This window comes from Odocoileus virginianus, chromosome 5 (genome assembly GCF_023699985.2).
Source record: "Odocoileus virginianus isolate 20LAN1187 ecotype Illinois chromosome 5, Ovbor_1.2, whole genome shotgun sequence".
Taxonomy (NCBI): Eukaryota; Metazoa; Chordata; class Mammalia; order Artiodactyla; family Cervidae; genus Odocoileus; species Odocoileus virginianus.
Window position 1 is genome coordinate 52,453,222 of NC_069678.1, and position 27,975 is coordinate 52,481,196.

Here is a 27,975-nt window from a genome sequence, read left to right on the forward strand (position 1 = left end):
ACATATTTCACTATAGTGATAAGATTCATGGCAGAGTTCCTTAAAATTGGAACTTATGATTATTCCCTTTTAACATGAAATTATTCCCTTTACAAGAACTGAATTTACCCACTTTTCCAAGGTACATCCATTTCATAAAAGGAAGGATGCTTTAATGTCCAGCAAGGATGAGGACTAAATAGAGTTGCTGTAGAGAGTTTTTAAAAATAATTACACATAGCTAAGTACAGTTAGAAAATAGAGGAGTGTGAGGGAATAAAATGAGAAAGAAATAACAAAAAATAAGAGAATAGTTTTCTTGAATTTTTTATAAACTTGCTGTTTATGCACTCTGTGGTTGTGGTTTAGTTGCTAAGTCATGTCCAATTCTTGTGACCCCCTGGACTGTAGCCCACCAGGCTCCTCGGTCCATGAGATTTTCCAGGCAAGAATACAGGAATGGGTTGCCATTTCCTTCTTTAGGGGATCTTCCTGATCTAGGGATTGAACCCAGGTCTCCTATACTGCAGGCAGATTCTTTACTAACAGAGCTATCAGAGAAGAACATTAATTCTTTGATATAATAATTTCATGAGACAGATTTTTATTTAAAAAATAATATAGGTAAACTTTAGGCTCTTCAAGTAGACAAGACATTTCTAAGTAAAGAACCATGCAATGTTGAAATGAACCTTCAGACTTTCCAATTATTCAATCTCATCCTTTTCATCCTTATGCAGTCTGATGGGGAACCTATTGTATCCAGATCCATTCATTTATCTTAGGATGGCTCTGACCATTGGAAAGTTTCTTTCTCATAATTAACCACATCTATTACTGGACTCCATTTCCATCCGTTGGTCCACAGAGAACCAGGCCAGTCCCTTTCCCATATGATAGCTCTTTAGATGTTTATAAACAGCTGTTGACTCATCCTAATTTTGCCTTCTCCAGGATAAGCATCCTTGGTTCCTCTAATTGGTTGTCAATCCATTGACCATTCTGATTTCTATTCCTTAAAATTTGTGTTCCAGTTTTAATAATCCCTTTATAAGAATATGTGCTCAGTGACTCAGCTATGTCTAACTCTTTGTGATGCCATGGACTGTAGCATGCCAGGCTCCTCTGTCCATGGCATTATCCCAGCAAGAATGCTGGAGTGGGTTGCCATTTCCTCCTCCATTATAAGGATATATGTTGGGTACTATTTTGTTTGGCCATCTCCGAAGAGAGAGGAACGATCACATTCTTCATTCTGATGCAAGACAGATATTTCATATTCTAACTCCCCCAAGGTTTATTATCCACTAATCTTCATGGTGCTCCAAAACCATTATCTCCATTGTTTGATTCTTCTACTGTTGTTTCCTTGACTCTAGTGCATGATGATATATTTATTCCTGCTAAACTTATTCTTGTTAGACATGTCCTACTACTTTATCTTCCAAAATACTCTAGAATCCTCCTTTCAAATATTTGTTCTGTCTCAACTTTATTATATCTGCAACTGTGATGAGCAGAGAGACTTCTTGACCAAGATCTAAACCACTGACCAAAAAGTTGAAGAGTAGAGAGAATGGACCCTTATGGAACTCCACAATTAAATCCCTTAAAGATGATCCTAGTCCATTAATTAGTGCAACCCACTCCAGCAACTTCTCCTTGCATATAGCCCATAGTTACTCATCTTTTCTACTAGGGGAGACTGTGCTAAGAGGCTTTGTCAGTTTAGTAGATCCTACCATTATCTCTGTTTCTGGAATTCACTCTCTAATCTAACTGGATATATCCCATGCTTGGCACAACCTTGCTCTGTCAAATACAAAGGTTCAAAGTGAGAGGATACTTGAAACTCAAGCTTTAAAAGTGCTTCTCAACATCCCAGGCCTCTGGTAGATGCTCTTATTTGTAGGGGCTACTGTAGCCCTACCAAATATACCTTTACTTCTCTCTACTTTGTATGTTTTAGAACTGAAGAGAAGGCAAAGGAAGCTTTATGTCTAAGACCAAAGTTTCATTCCATAGGAAAAACTTCTTCTTTATAAATCCCAGTGAAGAGTCATGAGATAGAACCACTCCCTGCAGGCTGTAATTGTAGACCTCAGACACTTCTACAAAAGATTGCATTCTGATCACTCTTGGCTAAAATTTTTAAAAAAGAAAACTTTTGTTGGATGGTTTCACTTTGGGATTTAGTTGTGCAACCTCAGGTTGATGCTGTCTTTCTCCATTTTTGCCCCTTCCCTTCATACACTCATTTATACATGTGCCTGTATGTGTAATGTCCATCTTCCTCTCTTGTAGCACTTACCTGCATTGGGGAATATATTATTATTTTTGAATTAGTGCTTATGTTTCAGTTCCCTTGCCTATTTTCAAATGCTATCTCCTGAACAGGTGTATAGAAGATTAAAGCAATTATAGAGAAAATTAAAGCAAACAGCTCCTTAATATTAAGGAAAGAAAATTCCATTAGCCTCATTACCAACACATATCACTTTATGCAACATATGTGTGGTACACAAGCAATGCCTCCCGATTAACTTACGTGCTAATTTTAGTAACAATTTTTTTCTGTTCTTACTGAACATAAATGGACAATGGCTTAATGTTTTAGCTTACATTTCATTGTATGTAAGAATGTTTATATACAAAAATTGATTTAAATCATCTTCTAACATATTTGTTATATTTTAAACTTTTACTTATCAGTTTTTAAAATTATGCATATCCATGTGCATTTGCTTGACTGAGCATTTGTTGGAAGAGCCCAAATTCACTCTGAATTTGCCTTTGTCCCTATAGATGCAGTTATTACAACTTAAGTGACAGGGTAAGAATATGAATGGAGTTATGGACACTCACACTTATATTCTTTCTGTAAGTACCAGCAACATCCATCCCCCAAGAACTCTGTGTATCCAAGCCTTTTTAATGGACATATTTCAGAAGGTAAATTTCTTACCTCGATGTTGCAGAGACACTCTTCTAACTTGCTAACAACTTCAGAAAATTCAGGTCTTCCCTGTAAATAAAGAAAAGACTTTTTTCCCCCAAAGAATAAAAGGGAGGCAGCTCTCCTTGGATTTTAAAATTTAGTATTTGCATGTATAAAGAATGAGATTAACCATCAAGTATATTTTTATTTAAAATACACTTGTATTGAAGTGTTAATTGAATGCTCATTTGCTGTTCAGGGAGGAATGTTGAGTCTCCCTCTGATAAGAGTTTTAAGTCAGAATTTGCAACAACATTCAGATAATGAAATAGTGGAAAAGCTTTAATTAGCTTTGCATGCTTTTAAATGGCAGGTTTTCCCCTTCGAAATGAAAGAATAAAAGTGAATACTAAAAATTATTAACTATCTCTGTGCCTTATAATACACTGTACAATGTATCTGTAAGGAAAGGACTGTTACAGCTAATTTTATGCTGAGGTTCACTTTTGAAAATAGCATCTCAGAATCAAGACTATGATCAATAGCAACCCCAAGACTATGCCCTACTTTAGAGGTTAAGATAAGCTTTTTATCTTCAAAAACTGTCATTAAAGGTATTGTCTACTATGAATCTTCCTGTCAGATGAGTTTGGTTAAATAAACAGTTCTTGTATTCTGATTATATTGTAAGCTTTGTTCTAGTTGCTAGGGATATATAAGCAAGTATAGATCTGGGGAAAAAATTCTTGGGATTTTAGAAAACATTGGGCTCTTTTGAAGAAATTATATGCCTCCTTTTGTCAGGTCCTAAGGACTACATAACCTATCATTTCTCCCTTTATGAAACTTTCACTGCCAGGAGGTGGATAGCCCAGTTTAACATTCAGGTGCTGTAACCAACTAATTTAGATTCTTAGTAGAACAATTTCTCCCTTAATATCTAGCCCTCCCCTGAGGACACTGCCTCCCCCGGAGCGCTCCAAGAGGAAGCTGCTTTCTCTTACACGTTCCTGTACCTCCAGGAGTGTGCGGGTGCTAGTGGGGTAAGCTGCGGTCTGTGTCTTTCTCACTGACTTTGCAAATTCCAAATGGTTTCTCCTCGAAAAGCCACCAGTTTATCAAGCTTCTCCACAGAGCTACTCTCGTTTGTTCAAAGATTTTGCATCTGGCTCATTGTCAAGCTCTCTAGCATGACTTTCAGCGTTTTTATTATCCAAGCAGATAATCACAAAGGTGACCCCTGACTTCCTGGTTCCTTTGTCTCCTCTTCTGCGATGATCTTACCCTCTACCTTCCTTTAGTTAATTAGCTCGCTGATCATTCATACCCTAGACTCTATTACTAGCAATGCTTGCAACTTCTCCGAGCTATTCCACCTCACACTTTCCATCAGATCACTCTCAGGGCTTTGTCTCCTTCCTATCTAGCTCATTTCTTCCAGAACCCTGACTCCAGCAAACTTTGACCACATAAACCACCTCAACACTTAAGAAAACCCTGCTTTTTATTGTGATGATTTTTGAATATACCCTAAAGCAGAAGAAAACAGTGCAATAAACCAACACCCATGTGTATATACATATATATGTGTATATACATATATATGTGTGTGATATATATATATATATATATATATATATATATATGTATAGTGTGTGTGTATTACTCAGCCTTAAAAGCCTTATTCTTGTTAATATTGCTCTATTTTCTTTCTATCATCTAATCTGTTTCCCTACTTTCTGTTCTTGTTACCGTCTTTTCACCATCACAGGGTCACCGCATTTCCTCCCTGGTTTAGCTTGGATTTCATTGACAATCATAACCACTCTTCTCCACACAGCCTCAACTCCCTTGCCCTATTGTGTGATTGTACACAATTGGAAAAATCCTAGTCTTGATTAAATCATCCTGATAGGTCTTATTTCAAAATTATGACCCTCTAATCTGAAGTGGACCCTTAGTACTGCTCAGAGAGCCTATTTTATATTCCGAGCTCATTCTTGTTCACACTCTAGGGGGCTATTTTGCACCTTCTCCTCTTTCCTCAAACCTATAGCTCCTACTACTATTTCAACCACATACCTATGTCTAAACTCACATAATCTGCCTTCACTTCCTTTTCTATAGATGAACTTTGCCAGATTCTATCTGAGGGCAGTTCCTTCACTGTGTGCTAGATTTTATCCCTGCTAATCTACTCAAGGACACTGCTCTAAAGATAATTCTTCCTTCTATTTTTTTGCATCACTTCACAGGTAGCTCAGTGGTAAAGAATCTGCCTGCCAATGCGAAGACACAGGAGATGAAAGTTTGATCCCTGGGTTGGGAAGATCCCCTGGAGTAGGCAAGGGCAACCCCCTCCAGTATTCTTGCCTGAAAAATCCCATTGACAGAGGAGCCTGGCAGGCTACAGTCCATGGGGTTGCAAAGAGTTGGAAACAACTGAGCACACATAAGGTTGTATAACAAATTATCAAAAATGCCATGGTTCAAAATAATGCCAATTTATTAGCTCAGTTTCTGTGGGTCAGAGTTTAGTACAGGTTAACTGGGTCCTTTGCTCGGGGCCTCAACAGACTAAAATTATGGCATCAGTGCACTCCGTGAATATCATCTGAGTCTCTTCCCAGCTTGCTGGTACTGGAAGAACTCATTTCCTTGTGGTTGTATGACTCAGGTCCTTATTTTATTGCCAACTGTTGTTCAGGGGTGACTGTCAGCTTCCAGAGGATGCCCACAGCTCCCTGCCACACAGCCCCTATAAACAGTTCACAACATATCCATTTGCTTTCCTTCTGGCCAGTAAGGACATGTGTCTCTAAACTTCGCCTCCTGTAACCAACTGAAGAAAAATCCTTTGCTTTTAAAGGGGTCATTTGAGTAGGTCACACCTACACAGAATAATCTTTGTTTTGCCATATTAGAAAACATAATTATGTGCTTAATTGCTCATCATATGCATAGATTCTGCCCACACTCAAATGAAGGGAGTTATTTCTGGCATGTATACCAGGGGGCAGGAATCTTGGAGGAGGCAACCTAAAATCCTCTTTATTAGCACTAAAAATGAGGAGAAATCCTGGAAGAAAAGGGCCTGGGAGAGAGAGCCCCATTATGTGGGTTTGCACGCATGCATGTCAAGTCTTCAGTCATGTCCATCTCTTCGCGACCCCATGGGCTGCAGCATTCCAGGCTCCATTTGCCCATGGGATTCTCCAGGCAAGAATACCGGAGTGTGTTGCTATGACCTCCTCCAGGGAATTTTTCCTACCCAGGGATTGAAACTGCCTCTTTTGTCTCCTTCACTGGCAGGTGGTTTCTTTACCACTATGGCCACGTGGGAAGCCCATTTGTATGTAAACTCTGCCTAATTCTCTGGCTGACCTCTGAAACACATATGCATGGGGCAGACTCTAAGCAGTCTGGCGAGGCTGAAAGAAGGGAACTTAGATCTTCTGCTCAGTGCAGAACGTTGCTGTTACCATTTTTTCAGTCTAGAATTAACTAATTCATATTCTCTGCCTGTGGAAACCGTTGCCCTCTTCAAGTCCAACTTACAAGACACATCTTTTTTGAAAGTATCCAAGGATTTCATAAAATAATTTTTCACTTTCACTTCAGTTTAGTCAGTTCAGTTGCTCAGTCGTGTCTGACTGTGACCCCATGGACTGCAGCATTCCAGGTTTCCCTATCCATAACCAACTCCCGGAGCTTACTCAAACTCATGTCCTTAGAGTTGGTGATGCCATCCAACCATCTCATCCTCTGTCGTCCCCTTCTCCTCCTGCCCTCAATCTTTCCCAGCATCAGGGTCTTTTCCAATGAGTCAGTTCTTCGTATCAAGTGGCCAAAGTGTTGGAGATTTAGCTTTAGCATCAACCTTTCCAATGAACATTCAAGACTGATTTCCTTTATGATGGACTGGTTGGATCTTCTTGCAGTCCAAGGGACTCTCAAGAGTCTTCTCCAACACCACACTTCAAAAGCATCAGGGTTCAGCTTTCTTTATAGTCCAATCTCACATCCATACATGACCACTGGAAAAACCATAGCTTTGACTAGATAAACCTTTGCTGGCAAAGTAATGTCTCTGCTTTTTAACTTGCTGCCTAGGTTGGTTATAGTTTTTCTTCCAAGGAATAAGCATCTTTTAATTTCATGGCTGCAGTCACCATTTGCAGTGATTTTGAGCCCCCCAAGATAAAGTCTGTCACTGTTTCCCCATCTATTTGCCATGAAGTGATGGGACCAGATGCCATGATCTTAGTTTTCTGAATGTTGAGCTTTAAGCCAATTTTTTCACTTTCCTCTTTCACTTTCATCAATAGGCTCTTTAGTTCTTCACTTTCTGCCATAAGGGTGGTGTCATCTGCATATCTGAGGTTATTGATATTTTTCCCAACAATCTTGATTCCAGCTTGTGCTTAATCCAGCCCAGCATTTCTCATGATGTACTCTGCATAGAAGTTAAATAAGCAGGGTGACAATATACAGCCTTGATGTACTCCTTTCCCTATTTGGAACCAGTCTGTTGTTCCACGTCCAGTTCTAACTGTTGCTTCTTGACCAATACAGATTTCTAGGGAGGCAGCTCAGGTGGTCTGGTGTTCCCATCTCTTGAAGAATTTTCCACAGTTTGTTGTGACCCACACAAGTCAAAGGCTTTGAGGTAGTCAATAAAGCAGAAATAGATGTTTTTCTGGAACTGTCATACTTTTTCAATGATCCTGTGGATGTTGGCAACTTGATCTCTGGTTCCTCTGCCTTTTCTAAATCCAGCTTGAACATCTGGAAGTTCATGGTTCCTGTATTGTTGAAGCCTGGCTTGGAGAATTTTGAGCATTACTTGGCTAGCATGTGGTAGTTTGAGCATCCTTTGGCATTGCCATTCTTTAGCATTGCTTTTCTTTGGGATCGGGGTGAAAACTGACCTTTACCAGTCCCGTGGCCACTGCTGAGCTTTCCAAATTTGCTGGCATATTGAGTGTAGCACTTTCACAGTGTCATCTTTTAGGATTTGAAATAGCTCAACTGGAATTCCATCACCTTCACTTGCTTTGTTCGTAGTGATGCTTCCTAAGGACCACTTGACTTCACATTCCAGGATGTCTGTCTCTAAGAGTAAGTGATCACACCACTGTGGTTATCTGTGTCATGAAGATCTTTTTGGTACAGTTCTTCTGTGTATTCTTGCCACCTCTTCTTAATATCTTCTGCTTCTGTTAGGTCCTAACAGACAACATTCATGATCATGCTTGCATGAATTGTTCCCTTGGTATCTCTGATTTTCTTGAAGAGAGCTCTAGTCTTTCCCATTCTATTGTTCTCTTCTATCTCTTTGCACTGATCAGTGAAGAAGGCTTTCTTATCTCTCCTTGCTGTTCTTTAGAACTCTGCATTCAAATGCGTATATCTTTCACTTAGATTTTTTCACTTTCACTTAGATTTTTAAAATTCTTTCTGTGTTAAAACTGGATATTTACATGTCTATATCACTAGCTGAAACATGATTTGAGGGTAAGCAAAGATCTGTTTACTCCTGTATACCTAGCATGTTCCATTGCACAGAACAGCTTAGTTGACCTTAAATTTGTTACATTAAATTGCATCATGATAACAAAGAGAATTATACAGAATCTGACTACCTCTTATCCTTACCATCATCTTTTGCTAGTATTATTATAATCTCATTCTAGTTGCTTTTGCTGCTTCTAATTTCTGCTTATTAAAAAAGTGTGTTCTCAACGTGGTAGCCAACCCACAGCTACTATTATACTCAATCGTGAAGTATTGAAAGATTTTCCTTTTAAGATTAGGAATAAGACAAGGATGCCCACTCTTGTCAATATAGTATTGGAAGTTCTAGTTATATCAATTAGTCAAGAAAAAGAAATAAAAGGCATCTGACTTGGAAAGGAGAAAGTAAGTACAACTCACTATATGTGGATGACTTGACGTAGAAAACCCTAAAGACTCCACCAAAAAACTCTTAGAACTAATAAACAAATGCAGTAAAGGTGCAGGATATAAAAATCAATATACAAAATCTTGTTTTGCCTTTTATGCTATTAACAAGCTATTAGAAATAGAAATAACAAAAACTATCTCCTTTATAATTACATCAAAAAGAATGAAATACCTAGAAGTAAATTTAACCAAGGAGGTGAAAGACCTGTACACTGAAAACTGTAAGATACTGAAGAAAGAAATGGAAGACAGAAATAAATGGAAAGATGTTCTATGCTCATGGAGAGGAAGAATTAATAATGTTGAAATATCCATACTACTTAAGGCAATGTACAGATGTAATGCAATCTCCATCAAAATTATAATGACATTTTTCACAAAAATAGAGCAAACAATCCTAAAATTGTTATGAAAGCACAAAGACTCCGAAAGTCAAAGCAATCTAAAGAACAGAGCTGAAGGTATCATGCTCCCTCATACAAAACTGTATTACAAAGCTGTAGTAAACAACATGGAAGCCAAAATCATCATTTCAAAAATATACTGGAGATGAAGTAATGCCACTCAAAAAGCCTCCAATTACTCTCATTTTATGTCGATACAAAAACCCAAAGCCCTTGCTCTCCTCTCTAAGCCATGCACAACCTGCCCCTGCTACTTCCCGGCCTCCTCTTCCTCTTGTACACCAGATCACATTGACCTCCTGAGAAGAGAACATATCATGCCTTCAGGGATTTTGCCTTTTTCATTCTTTCCACCTGGATAGACCAGAGCGATCACCTTTTCCAGGTCTTTGTTCAAATGTTACTTTTTTTTTCCTTGTCTATCATTATTGACCTTTATTCCATAGAACTTACCATTATATGATTTAATACATATTAATACATATTGCATACTTTTTGTCTGTTGTTTATATCCCTTCATGGCAATACTGGAGTGGGTTGCTGTTTCCTTCTCCAGGGCATCTTCCTGACCCAGGGATCGAACCTGCATCTCTTGCATCTCCTACATTGGTAGAGCGGTTCTTTACCACTAGAGCTACCTGGGACTGTCCAACGATGGTAGGGATTTATCATTTATTATTCTATCCCTACTGCCTTGAGGAGTGGCTGGTGAACAGAAGGTATTCAATAAATACTTGAAAATATGATAGAATTACTAGTTTTAAATTTTATATACATTTTATTTTCAAATCATCTTTTTGTATGGGAGAGGACTTTTATTAAAATTTCCTTTCTTAACCAATCAGGAAATGCATTATAAATGAGTGGCCTTTTCTTGAACATTAAATCCAAATGATGTTACTCTTTCATTGGAGGACTAAAATGTATCAAAACAATGGTAAAATATGGCATCACTTCATGGCAAATAGATGGGGAAACAATGGAAACAGTGACAGACTTTATTTTCTTGGGTGCCACCAAAAATCACTGCAGAGGTTGACTGTATCCATGAATTAAAAGACACTTGCTTCTTGGAAGAAAAGCTATGACAAACCTAGATAGTATAGTGAAAAGCAGAGACATTACTTTGCTGACAAAAGTCTGTATAGTCAAAGCTATGGTTTTTTCAGAAGTCTTGTATGGACGTGAGAATTGGACCATAAAGAAGGCTGAGCACTGAAGAATTGATGCTTTCAAACTATGCTTGATGCTTTTGAAGTGTGGTGTTGGACAAGACTCTTGAGAGTCCCTTGGACTGCAAGGAGATCCAACCAATCCATTCCAGAGGAGATCAGTTCTGAGTGTTCATTAGAAGGACTGATGTTGGAAGCTGAAACTCCAATACTTTGGCCACTTGATGCGAAGAGCTGACTCATTTGTAAAGACCCTGATGTTGGGAACGATTGAAGGCAGGAGGAAAAGGGTATGACAGGGGATGAGATGGTTGGATGGCATCACCGACTCAGTGGACATGAGTTTGAATAAGTTCCACGAGTTGGTGATGGACAGGGAGGCCTGGCAAGCTCCAGTCCATGGGGTTGCAAAGAGTCAGACATGACTGAGCAACTGAACTGAACTGAACTGAAGATGTATTTATTGAAGCACAGTTGATTTACAATATTATATTAGTTTTAGGTGTACAAGATAGTGATAGAGATGCAGACGTAGAGAACAGACAGGTGGGCACAGTGGGGGAAAGGAAGGGTAGGATGAGAGTAGCATTGATAGATGCATACTAACGTGTAAAAGAGATAGCTAGTGGGAACTTGCTGTATAGCACATGGAACTCAGCTGAGTGCTCTGTGATGACCTAGATGGGTGGGATGGGGATGGGAGGCAGGGCCCAGATGGAAGGGATACATGTATACATATAGATGATTCACTTTATGTACAGAATTGTAAAGCAACTACTTGCACTCAGTCACTTCAGTCATGTCCAACTCTTTGTGACCCCATGGTCTATAGCCCACCAGGTTCCTCTGGCCATGGGGATCCTCCAGGCAAGAGTACTGGAGTGAGTGGCCATTTCCTTCTCCAGGGGATCTTCCAGCCCCAGGGATCGAACCCATGTTTCTTATGTCTGCTGAACTGGCAGGCAGGTTCTTTACCACTAGCTCCACCTGGGAAGTGCAAGATTGTACTCCATTTAAAGTTATTACACAGTACATACACGTAATGGAATATTACTCAGCTATTAAAAAGAATGCATTTGAATCAGTTCTAATGAGTTGGATGAAACTGGAGCCTATTATACAGAGTGAAGTAAGTCAGAAAGAAAAACACCAATACAATATATTAATGCATATATATGGAATTTAGATAGATGGTAATGATGACCCTTTATGCAAGACAGCAAAAGAGACACAGATATAAAGAACAGACTTTTGGACTCTGTGGGAGAAGGCGAGGGTAGGATGATTTGAGAGAATAGCATTGAAACATATATATTACCAGATGTGAAATAGAGAACCAGTCCAAGTTTGATGCATGAAATAGGGCACACAAAGCTGGTGCATTGGGACAAGCCAGAGGGATGGGATGGGGAGGGGGGTGGGGGGGGGGGTCACAGGTACACCTGTGGCTGATTCATTTCAGTGTATGGCAAAAACCACCACAATATTGTAAAGTAATCAGCCTTCAATTAAAATAATTTAAAAATAAAGTTATTACAAATCATAGCTATATTTCTCTGCACTGTCCAATATATCCTTGGCCCTTATAATGGTTCAGTTTAAATTCTATTCAAATTAAGGATTCTTGCCATTTATCTGGCACCATATGAGAACTCGAGTTGCACATTAGAAAGGAGAAATCACCAAAATGTCTCCTAAACTGAATGTACTGAAATCCTTGGATAATAAATGCCAACATTATGATGTGCATTGCCCTCTACTTTCCTTTCAGGTGGATGGCTCATGCTCTTTGCCATCATGCTGCGGCTGGTGGCAGCCTGCCCTGCGTCGTGTGCGGTGTGCACCAAAGATGTAACTCTCTGTCACCAGCTAACCCATATAGTAGGTAATAAAACTGATCACTCTAAAAATCAGTGTTCAGTGCACTTGGAAAATTCCTTATTATGCTCTTTTTTGTACTACTGACTGATCTCTTGCCTCAGCCTGAAAGAGGTCAACATTTTTAAAAAGCAAGCCTACTTTAGTAGCTAAATATTGATAATGTTATTTTATTTTCCTGTTAGTTCCTGGTGGTCTCAACCAAAACTGTTTTAAGACCTTGAGAGGTAATTGAGATATCTTGCTATCACAAAAGAATACCACCATTTCAGTCAGTTGCATATTTATTTAATAAATGAAAAAATAGATCACTTTAATTATATTTTGTCCATACTTTGTGCAGATTTGAAACCTACCACAGGGTGGAAGGAATATCAATGAATCATAAACCTGAACTGCAATTGTTCAGCATTAGTAAGATTAAGTGATGTACCAGCAAAACAGATTATTATCAAAGTGCATCTAATTTTGAAAGTGTAGCCTTTTTTTATTGGTGGTAAATGAGCTGTAGAAATGCTAACAAGATACACTGCCTGTGTTCATTACATATTGCTTGCTTAAGTCAACAATTTAATAAGATACCTTATTAACAAATTTGAGGAGAATGTGATTTACATCCTTATATCCAAGAAGAGATAAACAAGCTATAAACTCTGCCAATCAAGAAATTTCAGAAACGAATCTAAGATGGAGTAGAAGAAAATGAGTTCTTTCATTTCTAAAATCGTATGACTCCATGAGAATTAAGAGGAAAATGGCATTGTCCTTCCTGACAGGGAAGAGACAGTTTCAAGGCTAGTTGGTCATACACTGTTTCCAGTCTGTGTAGAAAACACTTAAAAAACACTAAATTCCCATCCTCTCAAATAAACTTCACTACATTTTTTTTTTTTTTGATCAGAGATAGCTGGTGTCTGTAAGAAACAAATATTGCTCATCTACAACACTGCACTCTTTATCTTCCTTCTCATTTACAGAATGCCACATTTGTGAAGTTAGATTTCATAAACACAGAGAAGTAAATGGATGACTTGTGAGTGGAGCCTGTCTGGTCCTAGACAAGAAGTAACTGACAGAAATAATAGCTTGCTCCCACAGAGTCAGAAATCTCTAGGGGACTGAGGATCCTTAAAAAAAAAATCCTCTCAATCCATATCAAAAACAATGATGAAAGGAACAAAATGCCAGCCTGGCCAGAATTAACAGAATTCAAATAATCAGTAATAAATTCTAAAAAATAGCACCCCCCAAACAAAAACCCCATGACACAGACTTGCTACTGCTACAGAAATGAGAGCAATTCTTCCAAAAGAAGGCGCTGTGGAAATCTTTTGTCTTTTACATTCTTTTTTCCTCTTTGTTTCAGTGCTGTAGTCTGAATTTCATAAGGGAATTATGATTTGCTTCCCCCATGGCTGATTGTTCTAATATCACCTGTAGACCTCCCAGGGACAATGGGCTCTTCCATCCTTATGACGCTGTCATTGGCAGTCAAAACAATTTTAGCATGATAAAGATGTGTTACAATAACTCTTGATTATAATACATCTTTATTGAGTTAAAATGCTTTGATTTCTAATGACAGAGCAGTGATAGCTCGGGGTGATTATGGTGAAGGGATTTAACAGTTGGAAGCCCTGAGTACCACCTGTCATCACATGATGGACTTCATTGGAGGGAACAGATATTAGACAGGAGGCCAGGATGGCCCAGACTATAATGAGAACCCCACTGACAGATCCTCGGCTTGTCTGGAGAGAATATAGATCCTTACCAAGTTGCCGACTTTTAGCCTGGAGCTAAAAAGCAGAAACCAGCGCTCCTTCTCACTTCCCCCATCCCAACCCACACCTTTATGTTTGAGAAAAAAGATGATTGGCTTTACAGTATAAATATACATTGCTTGCAGAAAACTGGTTAGGAACTCAGACACAGGCTCAGCTCTTGAGTGAATCTGTCTTGGGCCAGCAGGGCTGGAGTAGGTTGGTACACAGCTTCACAGACAGAAAGCCTGAGAAGCCACTTTCAAAAAAAAAAAAAAAAATCCATGATGATAATCCCAAACAATGAATTAAATTTGACATCTAAAGGAACAGATGGGTTTAGGTTTCTCAAATAAACATGTCATGGTAACAAAGAATATAAAAATCCATCATTCTGATAAAGAGCTGCCTTCCCCTTAAACTGAGAAATCAGAGCATCATTTTCATTTTGTTTATTGTTCTTACCCAGGTGATAAGATTGCTCAGAGGGTATTGATTATCTCTGCTCTCCGCGGTGCTCCACTCCCACGTGTGTGTACTTGCTTCTAGTCTGTGCTTTTCTTCCCCACAGCAGCCCCTGTGACCACGAGGGTTTTAATCATCACTGATGGATATCTCTCGTCTATAGAGAGTACAAATCTGTCCCTCTTGTTTAATCTCTCCCTGCTCTCTTTGAGCAGAAATGGCATTGAGGATGTTCGGGAAGACGCCTTGCACAGCCTTTCAAAGTTGCGGTCGTTGTTGCTGGGTCACAACCGAATATCCAGCTCTGCGCTCACCGATCACACCTTCAGCAAGCTTCGCAGCCTGCAGGTGCTGGCGCTCAGCCACAACGCCCTCCACTCCCTGCAAGGGTCTTGGTTCCGAAACACCAGGGGCCTGACCTGGCTCCAGCTGGATGGGAATCAGATCACTAATCTGACGGACAGTTCTTTTGGAGGCACACATCTCCACAGTCTCAGGCATCTGGATTTATCTAACAATTTTATTTCCTTCATTGGGAAAGATGCCTTCCGGCCCCTGCCTCAACTACAGGAAGTAGACCTTTCCAGAAATAAGTTGGCGCGCATGCCGGATGTTTTCACTCCCCTGAAGCAGCTAATCCTTCTGAGTTTAGATAAGAACCAGTGGAGCTGCACTTGTGATCTCTACCCGCTTGCCCGATTCTTAAGAAACTACATGAAGTCTTCTGCTCGCATGCTCAGGAATGCCAAGGACCTAAGTTGTCAGCCGCCCACCATGGCTGCAGCTACTACAAACAGTGTACTAAGGCTGTCTGAGACCAGCTGCGATTCCAAGGCTGCCAACCTCAGTCTGCTTCTAAAGGACAGAAGCCCCCTCTTCCTAGGGCAGGATGTGGCCCTGCTGACTGTCCTTGGCTTTGCAGGTATGACAGCGAGAAGTGCGCCCAGCTCTTCTCCATATTCCTGAAATCCACTAAATGATGCCTTTCTCTGGCAACTGGGGAGCCTTTTCAGGGCTTGTAGGAGAGAGACATTGTCAGTAGTGTGGGAAGATGCTAGCTGATTTGGCATAGGTTGCAAGAATTTCCTGTTGCAGAGAAACTGCCTAACACAGCGGAAAGGGCCTTGAGCCAGAATTCAAGGGCTCTGTGTCCATGTGTGGGTGTGTGCTAAGTCGCTTCAGTCCTGTCTGACTCTTTGCGACCCTGTGGACTATTGCCCACCAGGCTCCTCTGTCCATGGCATTCTCCAGTCAAGAATACTGGAGTGGGTTGCCATTTCCTCCTCCAGGGGATCATCCCAATCCAGAGATCAAACCGGCATCTCTTACTTCTCCGCACTGGCAGGCGAGTTCTTTACCACTAGCGCCACCTGGGAAGTCCCAAGAGCTCTGGTCCTGTTATAACTAGCACTGTGATCTTCAGTACTTGCTGTTCAGACTTTAGTTTTCTTGTCTGTAATGAAGGACCGTATATTTCAGTCATCCATTCACTGATGCGTACTGATACATTCATTAAGATATTAGGGGTTTCAAAAAGTCATGAGACCTAGTCTCTTTCTTCAAGGCACTCATATCTGTGTGCCCCTCTGTGGTAGTAAGAATCAGTGGGCTTTACCAAGTACAGGGGGTGATGCTGTAATGACAATCGAGTGTGTTCTGCCTTATAGTGCTTGTATAAGTGATGACTGGGCTTCCCTCCTGGCTCAGTGGTAAAGAATCCACCAGCTAATGCAGGAGATGTAGGTTTGATCCTTGGGTTGGGAAGAGCCCCTGGAGAAGGAAATGGTAACCCACTACAGTATTTTTGCCTGGGAAATTCCATGGACAGAGGAGCCTAGTGGGCTACAGCCCAAGGGGTCACAAAAGAGTCAGACACGACTAGGGACTAAACAAAAACAAATAAGTGATGATTAGTGGTATGAACTCCACAGTTAGATTACCCAGGTTGGAAACCTGGTTCTGCTCTTACTTGCTGTGTGACTTGGGCAAGTTACTTAGCTGCTCTGTGCCTTGGTTTCCACCTATTTGGGGATTTTGAATTTTTAAAAAATTTCTGTTTATCTAACTTGTTCATATACTTGGCCCGTTACCACACCCACTCCCAACTGACTAAGGAAAGGATACCATTCAACCCTTTACTTTTTCTATAATAGTTTTAATTTTTTAAAACTATTCAGCATCACATCTCACTACATATCATTATGATGTAGTGTAATGTTTCATTGTCACTACTCAAAGACCAAATATGCGTGAGATTTGTTGAGTTCTCTAGATGTTTGTATGCTTTCAGTGCATGGAGAGATCCTTTGTACTTGTGGGTAACCATGGTGATGAAAAGTGTGTGTGTGTGTGTTTGGGGGATTTTTAGCTCCTGACACTTATACTCTTAATCAGGATAGATGGAAACCAGTGTCAGGTCTAGACACTGAAACTACCACCAGCAGTAATCAAATTCATTTGAAAGTGAGTTCAAATCCTTTCAGAAAGATAAATTGTTTTAGAAAATGTATAACCATCTCAGTAATTTTATGTGCTAAGAAACAATTTACTACAAAAGGCAAAAACACTAGGGCAACAGAGAGTTTTTCCTTAAATGTGTTTCTTATCATAGAATCCTAGTTCAAGGGGAAAATTAATAGATATTCCAATAAAAATACCAAAAGATGCATATATAAGCAATATGTTGTCAGGTTCAAATAGATTTGAGCAATGCTGGATTAAAGTGAAATAGGCTTCTTTACTGCAGCATTTCTTATATCTTTCATTTTTCTAATAAACATTATGAGTCTCTAAGAGGAAGATATACTGTGGAGCATTTCTCAGACTTATTTGACCATTAACCTTTTTCTCCCCACAGAGGAAATTTTCATTGAACTTGTGTTTTGTAGGACGTTGCTTTGGAAATATTACAATAGATACAGTTGTTAGTATCTCCTAGGTATTTTTTTGACATATACTTTTAGAAAAGATTTTTCCAAGTTAACAACTCTGCATTAGTATAGAGATACATAAAAATTCTGGAAGATTCCAAAGGTTTTATCAAAATGATAGGAAGCTTAACATTATAAATATTATTATATGCCTGTTAAGTTATAGCATGTGAAATTACCAGAAAAATGTACCCTTCATTGATTAACTATTACAGATGCTATTTTTAAGAGAGATTCATCTTTAAGACAACTCTGACTTTTGATATCAATTTACTCCTTTTAAGGTGCTACTCCTCCTAAAGCAAAAGCGTGATCAATAATCTGTATGTCTAGATTGTGGGAAGAAGACTTAGAACTAAAATTTGGCCTCTGATTTTATTTTCTTCTTTGACTGTGGATAAATCATCACAATTCCAAGGAACACATAAAATCATATCCTGTGAATTTAAAATAATAAGTGGCTAATTGGCACCTAACCTCTTGACCCTTCCTATGCTGTGAACTGGAGGATAAACAAAGAAAGCTTTCATGAAGCTGTAACATTTCCAGTACTTCGATGAGATTTTTATCATTAATATCGCATTTTTCTAACTCAGAAGGATTGTTAGAACACTTTTTAAAAATAGTAACAATGCCCATGGCAATGAAAGTTCAGCCATCTTCCTGACAGCAGGTTCAAACTGCCTACAAGCGTCATTTGCTGCTTTTGCTCTCTGTACTAATAGAAAGTGACCATACCTGAGTGGTAACATGATACAGACACAGCTCTAGCATCAATAATGGGAGAGTGAGTGGTTCCTCACTGTTTGGACACAATTACAGAGAAACTTTATCCCATAATCAAATTATATGTACTTTCATTTCAATGGTTGAATCATCTGTTTAATAAAATTGAGGTATTTTCTTCCTTTATTATGGTTTAGTAACTGCATCAGTCATACAAAGTATTCTCTTAATAATCTGTTTTGGACTTTTCCCCCTAATAGCTGAGGTTTCTAGGATCTAATAGGACAATACAAAGCCTACTTTTTTTTTTAAAATTTATGTTTATTAGTTGGAGGCTAATTACTTTACAATATTGTAGTGGTTTTTGTCATACATTGACATGAATCAGCCATGGATTTACATGTATTCCCCATCCCGATCTTTTGTAGCATCAGCAATTATAACCACAATAATATATAACAGTGACCACTCACTGAATCTCACTGTCAAAGAACTGTGTTAAACATGTCACGTATATTGTCTCACTTCATCTCTGAGTGGTATTAATTATTCCTGTTTGATAGAAGAGAAACAATAAAGCTTAGAGAGGTTAGCAAATGTGCCCAAGAAAAGTATCAGAACAGAGCTTTGAATCCTGAGCTTTCTTACTCTGTGTAAGTGATATAGAGATGTGTCTAAAATTTTATTATTTGCATACTTTTGACATTTAAAAATCAAAACTTTTATTTGGAATAACCCAGACTCTAAGATCTTGCAATTAAAATGTTCTGGCCTAACTTCAGCTACTACTTTTTAAAAAGAATGTTGTGTTTTTATTAGAGATTTCATTATTTCAATATGTTACAACATTCTCCAAGAGTGTATTGTTGTCAAATAAATTAAAATGGGGTGTAAAACATTAACATCTGGTAAGCTACACAAAGGTTAGCAGTTTTTTATTTTTATTTTTATTTTTACCAGAAAGTGATATTCTATTTGGTTAGTCTTCATCTTTAACAGAAAAAATGAAACAACTATGCTTGATACCTTCTCTTTTCTTGAAAGTTTAAAGAAATATCATCACATTTTCACTAAAGTTATCTGCCATAGAGAGAACCAGGCAAAGTGCAATCAAAGAGTATAGAAATAACATCTCATTCACTGCCTTTATCTCCAGATTCAGGGAACTGAGTTTATAGGGCAACTGACTTGCCCAAGGTCACACAGCAAGTTATAGATAAAGCTGGGTGTAGAACACAGAACTCCAAATTCAGTCTATACTGACAACATGTTCTCCTGATTACCATTCTGGAGATTTGTGAGATTAGACCACTCAGTGCTTTTCATCATTAGAATTCATAAACAGAATTCTTTTCTGTTTACTTAAGAATATTCAAAAAATATTTCTGGAGTACCTCCTCCCTGCCAGTGTTGTGGTCACTGGAAATACAATGTCAAACAAGACTGAAAAAGTCAATTTCCTCACAGTGCTTAATTCTAACAGGGGAGGACAGACAGTGAACAAGCAAATGAATAAGTGAACACAAAACTTTTATACTATTATAAGTGCTAAGAAAAAGAAGTCACTGTGTCAGGGGAAGAGCTGGGTGTAACTGAGACTTTGGTTTGAGCATCTAGGTGGCTGAGGATGCCATTTGTCAAGATGAAAAACTGTGAGGCAGAAATAGGTTAGACTCTACACTTGAGTCTGAGAAATATTGCCCTTTACTATTATATTTAGATGATAAGCTAGCCTACAGAGAACATGAAATGACAGTAATGACCAGAAATTCTGAGATTAGATGTCAATCATTTTATTGTGGGAGTTCATAGAAGGGAGGTGATATTTGCAAGATGAAAAAAAAAATAGCAAAACTATCAAGAAACCATGAGGTATTGGTTTAGATTTTAAAGGATAAATAAAATTCAAATAAGCAGAGATAGGAGAAAGTATTATAAGCATGAGTAAGAGAATACACAAATGCTTAGAAGGACATTTTAAGACTAATGAATTGAAGAGTCTGAAGCATAGTGCTTGAATGTGAAAAATAATTTAAAAAATAAGGCTAGGAAGGAAGGTTATGGTCAAATTAGAGTCTTGAATGCTAAGGAGTTTGACCTTTATACTAATAGAAGCCAATGATGTATTCTGAGGTAGGGGATAAATCTTTAGGGATGATTAAAATACTGCAATAGCTTGTAGAATCTTTTTTACTTTGGGGGAAGAGGTTATTGTATATTAGAATTTCAGGGTATATGCTAAACATTGTCTATTTTTATTGACTATGGGATTAAGAAATAGGAAGTTTCATTTCCCTTAGGCAGAAAAGAATTTTAATGTAGGAATTATTTTAATTTGAATGAATTTCAGCCCATGAAAAAACTTTTTCTGTCAAACACATTCCAGATGGTATTGTTTCTTTTAATTTTTAATAGATACAAAGAAAGATCCAAATTGGAAAACAGAACAATGTTGATTAAATAGCCTTTATCTGAACTGATATTTTCCACATGGTGATAGATCGCCCACCCATTTCAGTGCCCTCTATGCCATTATCCTTGGTACTTGTGGATTTCACATTTGACGATTTATGTTTCTTTCTATGATGTTATCTTTTAATAGCCTCTCCATTTGTCACAGGAGCTGTTGGTCTCACTTGCCTCGGTTTAGTTGTATTTAACTGGCAACTTCAACAAGGCAAAGCAAATGAACACACATCAGAAAACCTTCCTTGCAGAACCTTCAATGAATCCCTGTGTGATCATGAGGCAAGAAATTACCACGCACAGGGATACTGTAACTGCCACTTAACTCAGGAAAACGAGATAAAGGTCATGTCCATCGTGGGGGCCAGAAAGGAAATGCCACTTTCACAGGAAAGCAGCCATCAAGCAGTACAGGCCTCTGGCTCCACAGCCATTGACGGATCATTTAGAAACCTGAAAGGGAAGGGCTGTGGGGCGGACAGCGCTTTCTTCGGCTTTGGTGGCAGATTGCTGCAGTCAGGATGTTCAGAGCCTCCTGGGAATATGGCAGCTCTTAATGAAGCTGGCTTACTTACAAGATATTGTCTACAGAGAGTTGAAGGGTGGAGGGATCGTGAGCCTGGGGAAGGCCAATCTCCGACTCTGCCACACCATGTAACAAGAACGACAGGTGAGTTGTCTTGTTTGATAGGGTCCCACTTGGTTTAAATCTCTCTTTTGATTTCCTCGAAAGAGTAATGCCATAAAAATCACCATGGCACTAGGTCATTCTTCTCCTAAAGACACTGGACACGCATTTTTGTGTGTGTGTATGCACATGTGTGTTTAGAGTGAGATGTGCATGGATGCTTCCAAAACTCAAGAACTGAGAGAACATCTTGTACCCATTGGAAAGTGAATTTCATGACCCAACACCTAACAAATTTTTTTAAAGAAGACTTTTCAATAGCAATAGCGCTGTTAAGATTTATGGGAGGCTGAGTATTGGCTTCTGTTCCAACATCCGTCGAGCTCTAATGCCAGTTCTGCGGTAAGCAACCTTCCCAGAGCATGACATGTTAGAAGAATGGGCCTTCTAATGCTAGTGATTCATTTCAGGAATGATGTCAAGACACACACTATGCTTGCTGAGCTGTCAGGGATGATAACTTCCCAGTTCAGGGAAAGTCAGGACTTAATTCATCGTCCCATGTTGGGAGCCAAGTGAATCTGGCCGTGACACTATCCACTGTACATGGGCGATGTCAATATTTAGGTGGAAGCAATGAATTAAATGTCTTCCTTTTCCTCCCTGAATAGTAAGGCAATGCTCTCAGGCTCAGTGGTGAAAACTTTGACAGCCGCTCTGTAAAGAGGTTCCTGTCATTTATTTGAATTGGTTTACAACAAGCAGAGCTTTCTCTCAGAACATGAATGACAGAGGTGCTGCACCAAGAAATTCTTACCATGGGGATCTGGCCCTAAGGATTCAGGGACAATTGGAAATGAATGAAATTGTATGTTGTTTCACATATGATATAAAGTAGGATGTGAATTTATGCCACTGCATACCCCACACTTTCAGATCTTACCAGTTTTGGGGTCATCATGATTTGATTGAAAAGAGAAATGGCCAAGAAAGGAAACATCTGCTGTAGAAACTCGATCAGATTAGTTTTATTTTATAAAGGAATAAGCACTTAACCTTTCCACAAAATCATACCTTAGGCAGATGTTTCATTTTAGCTTTGTCAGAGCCTTCGCATCTCTGTGAGAAACTCCTATACTGAAGGGAATGTGGTCTCTTAACCATTTAAAATCCAGTCTTTTGTTTCACACAGAGAACACAAATTTGTCAAATCAATACAATCACTTTAAGAAAGACTTGAAATTCTACATGCCAGGCATTGTACTGCATCCAGAAAAAGAGAAAAACAGTCAAGACCACACCTGCTCTAAAAAAGAAGTCTGTAAGAGGCATTGTCACCCTGATTAGGTCTTCTAAGTCAGAAACACAGAATTACAGTATTTCAGGGGTGGGAGACTTTGGAGATGATCTGGTCCAAAAACTTTTAATATTTATCTTTGAGCCATGGAGCTGTCTTAGAATATGATAAAGGCTAGAAATTCTCTCCCCAGAATAATTTTATAACTGCAAAAAGTTCCCATCTAGTCTAATCTCCTGATATCCAGTGAGTTAATGACTTCTCCAAGGTCATTCTGAGTGTTGAAGGCAGATCTTAGATTAGAATTGGATGCAAGCTGGGGCTATTTCACCTGTTTCTTTTTATCGCTCCAAGAAATACTTCTTTCTTTGGATAAAACAATTTCACAAAACAAGAGAAAGAACACTGATAAGATGTAATTTTAAATTTAATATGCATTGTGAAAGAGGATAGGGTCTAGTATCAAATAGATCTGGGTCAAACTCTGCCCATATCATTTAGCTGACACGTGACTGGGGAAGAAAATTCAACTTCTCTAAACTTGTTTCTTTCTTTGTAAATGTGATAGGATAATAGGATTTATCCAATGGATCAGGTCTCTTAAATGAAATAATGAATGTACACTATTTTGTACAATGCCGACCTCTTAGTATATGCTCAATTAATGGTGAACTATTACTATTATTTTTGTCATTAACATTATTTAACATGGTTCATTAACATTATATTAATGCATACCATTTAAAAGTCTTCAACACAGGCCATAGTCCAAAACACATTCATTTAACAAATATTTAATGAATACACTATTAAGTGAAGTAAAATTGATATGGACTCCACATGAATGGAGCCAGTAATATCACAAGTATATATGTTGCTGCTGAGGTTGTCATCTACTTCAAACCTGACTGTTACTCAATATTGTATTACGTTCTTCCTAATGATTTAGTTCCAAGTAGTAAATGAGTTGAGAAAAAATTACTATAGCTATATGGAAAGAATTTAAACATTATTGATATTTAAAGCTAATCTAACAGACAACTAATCTAAAGATTTACAACTATGAAAATTTTTATTTCTAATTCCACAACTTTCACTTCAGCATCAATCACAACTGATTACAATGTGTCCATAAAGAGTGTCATTGCAAACACACCAAACTGCCAAATGTCCCTTAAGGATTTGGCTAAAATATTAAGGAAATACTCAAGAATTGCCATAATTGGAGGAGTCCTTTTTGTACCTTTCACAAGGTTTCTAAGCATCTGTTTGGTTGGGGTAATAAAACTATGCTCAGTGCTAAATTCCTGCATTTATTGTTCAGCAGATATCAGCAGTGACACATTTAGAAGATATGCAACAGCGGCTTCAACCTTGGCAAGAGAAAGTCTTGAAAAGCATTTAACAAATGAATCATGGCAGCCTCCAATGGAAAAAGGAGACAATGGCTTACAACCTCACAGGCAGAGACATTTTATTACAGGCTCATCATCCAAGCCTTGTGAGCCCAAGGAACACTCTGTACAAAGGATCTTACAAAAACACAGATCAAAATATGATGATCCTTGTGGACTTTTAACACAGAGCAGTCCTTGGTATTTTCAGCCAAACAATTCTCTTATCTGTAAATATGTGCCCTGTGATCAATTTCAAGATTACATGAAAGAAAAGCCAAATCGTCGAAAACGTTCAAAGCCTAAGAAAGAGCAAATCCAAATTAACAGAGCAATAGAAAAATTCCTCATGAGTGAGAACAACATGGAGTTATCAGGGTTATCAACAAAAATCAAGAAAACATATTCCCCTAAGAAGGTTAGCTTCCATCATCCTGATTTAATAGAAAAAAATAGTTTGGTGATGTCATCCAAAACATCAAGCCATTGGAAAGAGCAGAAAAATGAAAGTAACCTGACCAACTTGGATCTCAAAAAATGTAGCAACCCTCGTGAGAGAAACAAAGGAGGAAAGGGGCTTACGGATGCACAGATTCTGAAAAAGAAGGGAACCAATCCAGCTGACTTCAAAGGGAAAATTAAAGGACAAAATTTAAGGATAAAATTAAATTTAAGCCCTTTTAGAAAAGCCAGAGTCCATCCAGAAAAATCCTTGCCAGATCTCCCAAAGAAACTCAAACGAGTATCATTACCTCCTGATAGATTCTCCACAGCTTCTGAGAAAGAAGCCAGAGTAAATCTTGAGCCCTCTGCAGATTTTCACCAACAGTCAGAGAGCAACAACTATGTTAAATTCACTGCAAAGAGGCTGCCTCTCAAACATGCCCCCAAGCAGATCCCATATTACAGAAAAAACATGAAAAAGCCTTCTCTGCTCAGTACTAACGACTTGTCTGTGGCCAACCAGAGCTCTATGGAAGGCACCTGTCACCCTACTGGTCATATTCCTGATGGAGACCCATCAATACTGACTCAGCCCACACCCACTGTTGCTGAACACGGGCATTCACACTCCTCCTTCTCAACTGAGCACGTGGGAGATGCAGCTTGCATCATAATGGGCATCCCAAGTTATTTACCAGCAACTTTGGAAAACACAGAAAGGGATATTTTACCATCCCACCATTCTAGGGGGGCTACTGACCAAGGGGCAACAGAGCCCACTGAACACATGGAGCAGGACAAATTGAAAGCCAGTGAGTTAAGCCAGTTTTCTATGTCCCTAGGGAATCAAATCTGCAGGACTGACACCTATGAGGAACACACTTTAACTCAAAAGCAAACCTTAAAACATACAGAGCAACTCTCAACTCACGAACAACTTGGAAATGAAAAAACATTAATGACAAAACCCAAAATATCACATCCAATTGTGGAAAGTTGTGTTATGGATGAGGGAAATGATGTAGAAACAAAACTTCCTAAAACAGAAACTTTTGATTGCTCTCCTGTTCCCCGGACACAATCCAAGGGCAACTTAACATTTATGAAGACAAATTTTATTCCATACCAAAATAGAATAGCGCTTCCCAAGGATATCAGTACCTCTCTGAGTACTCAAGCCATCTGGCCTCTAACCAATAGTAGTGAAAAAGGAATTGACAGCATAAATGCATTGCCCAGAGATGACGGAGCTGAAGCACTGGAGATAAAAATAGTAGGGAAAGATGAGAAAAAAAGGCTCGATGAAAGCAAGGCAAATTCTAGTATGTTAATTGGGACCACACAGATGACCTTAAATGGCACCAGAGAAGAAAAGCAACAAACTTGGGGAAATGGAAGAAGTGAAAAACATGTATTATTTGATTCAAATTCTGTTGAGGCAACTAAAGATTTAAGAATGATGAGCTCCCATGAAACCCAAAATAGACTACCTTGTAGTGAAATAGATCTTAAAATTAACAGTAATACGCATTATTTGAAAGAAGTTCAAAATATTCAACCAGATAAAGATAACAGTGCATATAAAGAAGGTGCAATGACAGGGGAGACATTACCAGAGTTAAAAGACATTAGTTTTGAGGCAGAAAATGAGGTGCCTCTAATTTCTCAAAGAATAAATGAAGCTGAAAACTCTGCTCCTAAACCTACACTGTATCCACCAAGCTGCTGAATATGTTAATTCATCACCTTTAGAGGCAGAACAAAGTGAACAAAATAACTCAAATAATAATCCTTTTCTACTTCAGCTTTCTTAAAAAAGACACACAAACACCCCCTAGCCTTTGCATGCATTTCAAATGCATTATTTTGAAGGAAGAATCTTCAGTGACTCTTTGTTATCAATAAAATAAAAGTACATAGTTGAATATAACACAAAAATAAAAGGCAGAGCCATAAGATATGTTTGACATAATTAACTGAGTTTGCTTCTCTAAGGAATGGGAAAATGGGAAAGAAGAATTGGGCCTCATCCTGGAAAAGAAAGCAAACCTTAAAAAAAAAAAAAGGCCTTAAGCAAATGAAAGATTAAATAGGAAAAAATGCTTGAGCAGAATTACACTTGATGATTATTTTATGGAAATTACTATACACATCTCAATTAGTGGTATTACAATATTGCTTTCTACACAGATGATTATATATTCATATTTGTGCCTGATCTGTTTTCCTAATTATGGTATGAAAATAAAAATTGAGCTTTGTTAACTGTAGTCTAGCTGATATGCATATTGGCATGTTTCAACCATTTGCAACTGTTCTGTTAACAATTATGCTAGGTCCTAAGTAGAAGTCTTTAAAACCTGTTATTTCTCAAAGGGAAAAACATTACAGATTTCTAGAGGTAGTAGGCCATTTATGTAAAATCTGTTAAATCCTATAAATCCACTAGGTGGAGATCTCGACTTCAATCATTTTAGAACAAATGGGACTTCAAAATCAACACAATAGCTTCAGAACAAAAGGCATCTTAACAGGCTTTATTGCCAGTTGTTATTAACTTAAGATTTTGAAAACTAAATAACCCATTAGCATGTAAGCTTTCAAGGCCTGAGGTCTTGAATTTAGCATGCCACTACTGTTTGGTGTGAGTATTCCTCTTGTGCACAGGGATTAAATGTCTTCATAAATATTAGATTTCAAGCAATGGTAGAATAAGCATTTCTTATTCAAAGCCACACTTATTTGAAAGTTAAAGGTATACTAAATTTTATTAGTGATATCCTAGGAAAATGTTGAAACCATATCTTCAGAAATAGAATAATATAATATTTCACATTTCCTAGGGGGTAAAAAAGGTTGCAAAGACAATCTTCTTTTCCCTATCTCCATATATAAGTCTCTGTATCTTTGTAATCTACATGTGGCAATATTAAAAAGCTTAAAAGCTTTTAGAACAATGTAAATATTGCTTAGAAGGCCACCTGTCTCCCGTTTTCTTTCTTATTCAGGATTGCTAGCAAATGACAAACTTTTATTCTGAAAAGTCCCTAAATGTATTCTCTCTCTTTCTTTCCCATCTTACCTGGATTTCAAATTTTTCTTGCTTTTAATTCCTACTCCTCTCCCTTCTCTGCTTGAGCTCAACTCCTATGCCATCTGTCTGCCTCGCCTGATCCCACTTCATTTTGTCAAGTACCTTGAAGGTGAGAAGAGCACCTATGCAAACTCCTTGCACATTAAGTTTACTATATTCTAATTGCTGAGCTTCTCTGGTGGCTCAGTGGTGAAGAATCTGCCTGCTAATGCAGGAGACGTGGGTTCAATCTCTGGGTCAGGAAGATCCCCTGGAGAAGGAAATGAAAACCCACTCCAGAATTCTTGCCTGGAGAATCCCATGGACAGAGGAGCCTGGTGGGCTACAGTCCATGGGATAGCAAAAGGGTTGGACACGGCTTAGTGACTAAACAATTCTAATTGCCACCTCTCTCAGGTGTGTAGAGCTGGTTACACTTTTTCTCTGTAGC

The 27,975-nt window shown here is 38.5% G+C and overlaps 2 protein-coding genes across 4 annotated transcripts in view; one reads left to right on the forward strand and one right to left on the reverse strand.

The window, feature by feature from the left end:
- TNNI3K (TNNI3 interacting kinase) overlaps positions 1-27,975 on the reverse strand; it is a 341,514-nt gene that overhangs the window by 62,607 nt on the left and 250,932 nt on the right. For all 3 annotated transcript variants that reach the window (XM_070467925.1, XM_070467926.1, XM_020877709.2), the window contains one exon: positions 2,945-3,004. In XM_070467925.1, the coding sequence (XP_070324026.1) occupies positions 2,945-3,004 (60 nt within the window). The remainder of the gene's footprint in view (positions 1-2,944; positions 3,005-27,975) is intronic.
- Positions 9,048-26,679, forward strand: LRRC53 (leucine rich repeat containing 53). The gene is given in 6 exon segments (XM_070467109.1): positions 9,048-9,105; positions 12,232-12,345; positions 14,673-15,488; positions 20,843-21,358; positions 23,941-26,174; positions 26,176-26,679. Coding segments are annotated over 6 exon segments (3,828 nt in total). The 3' UTR covers positions 26,266-26,679.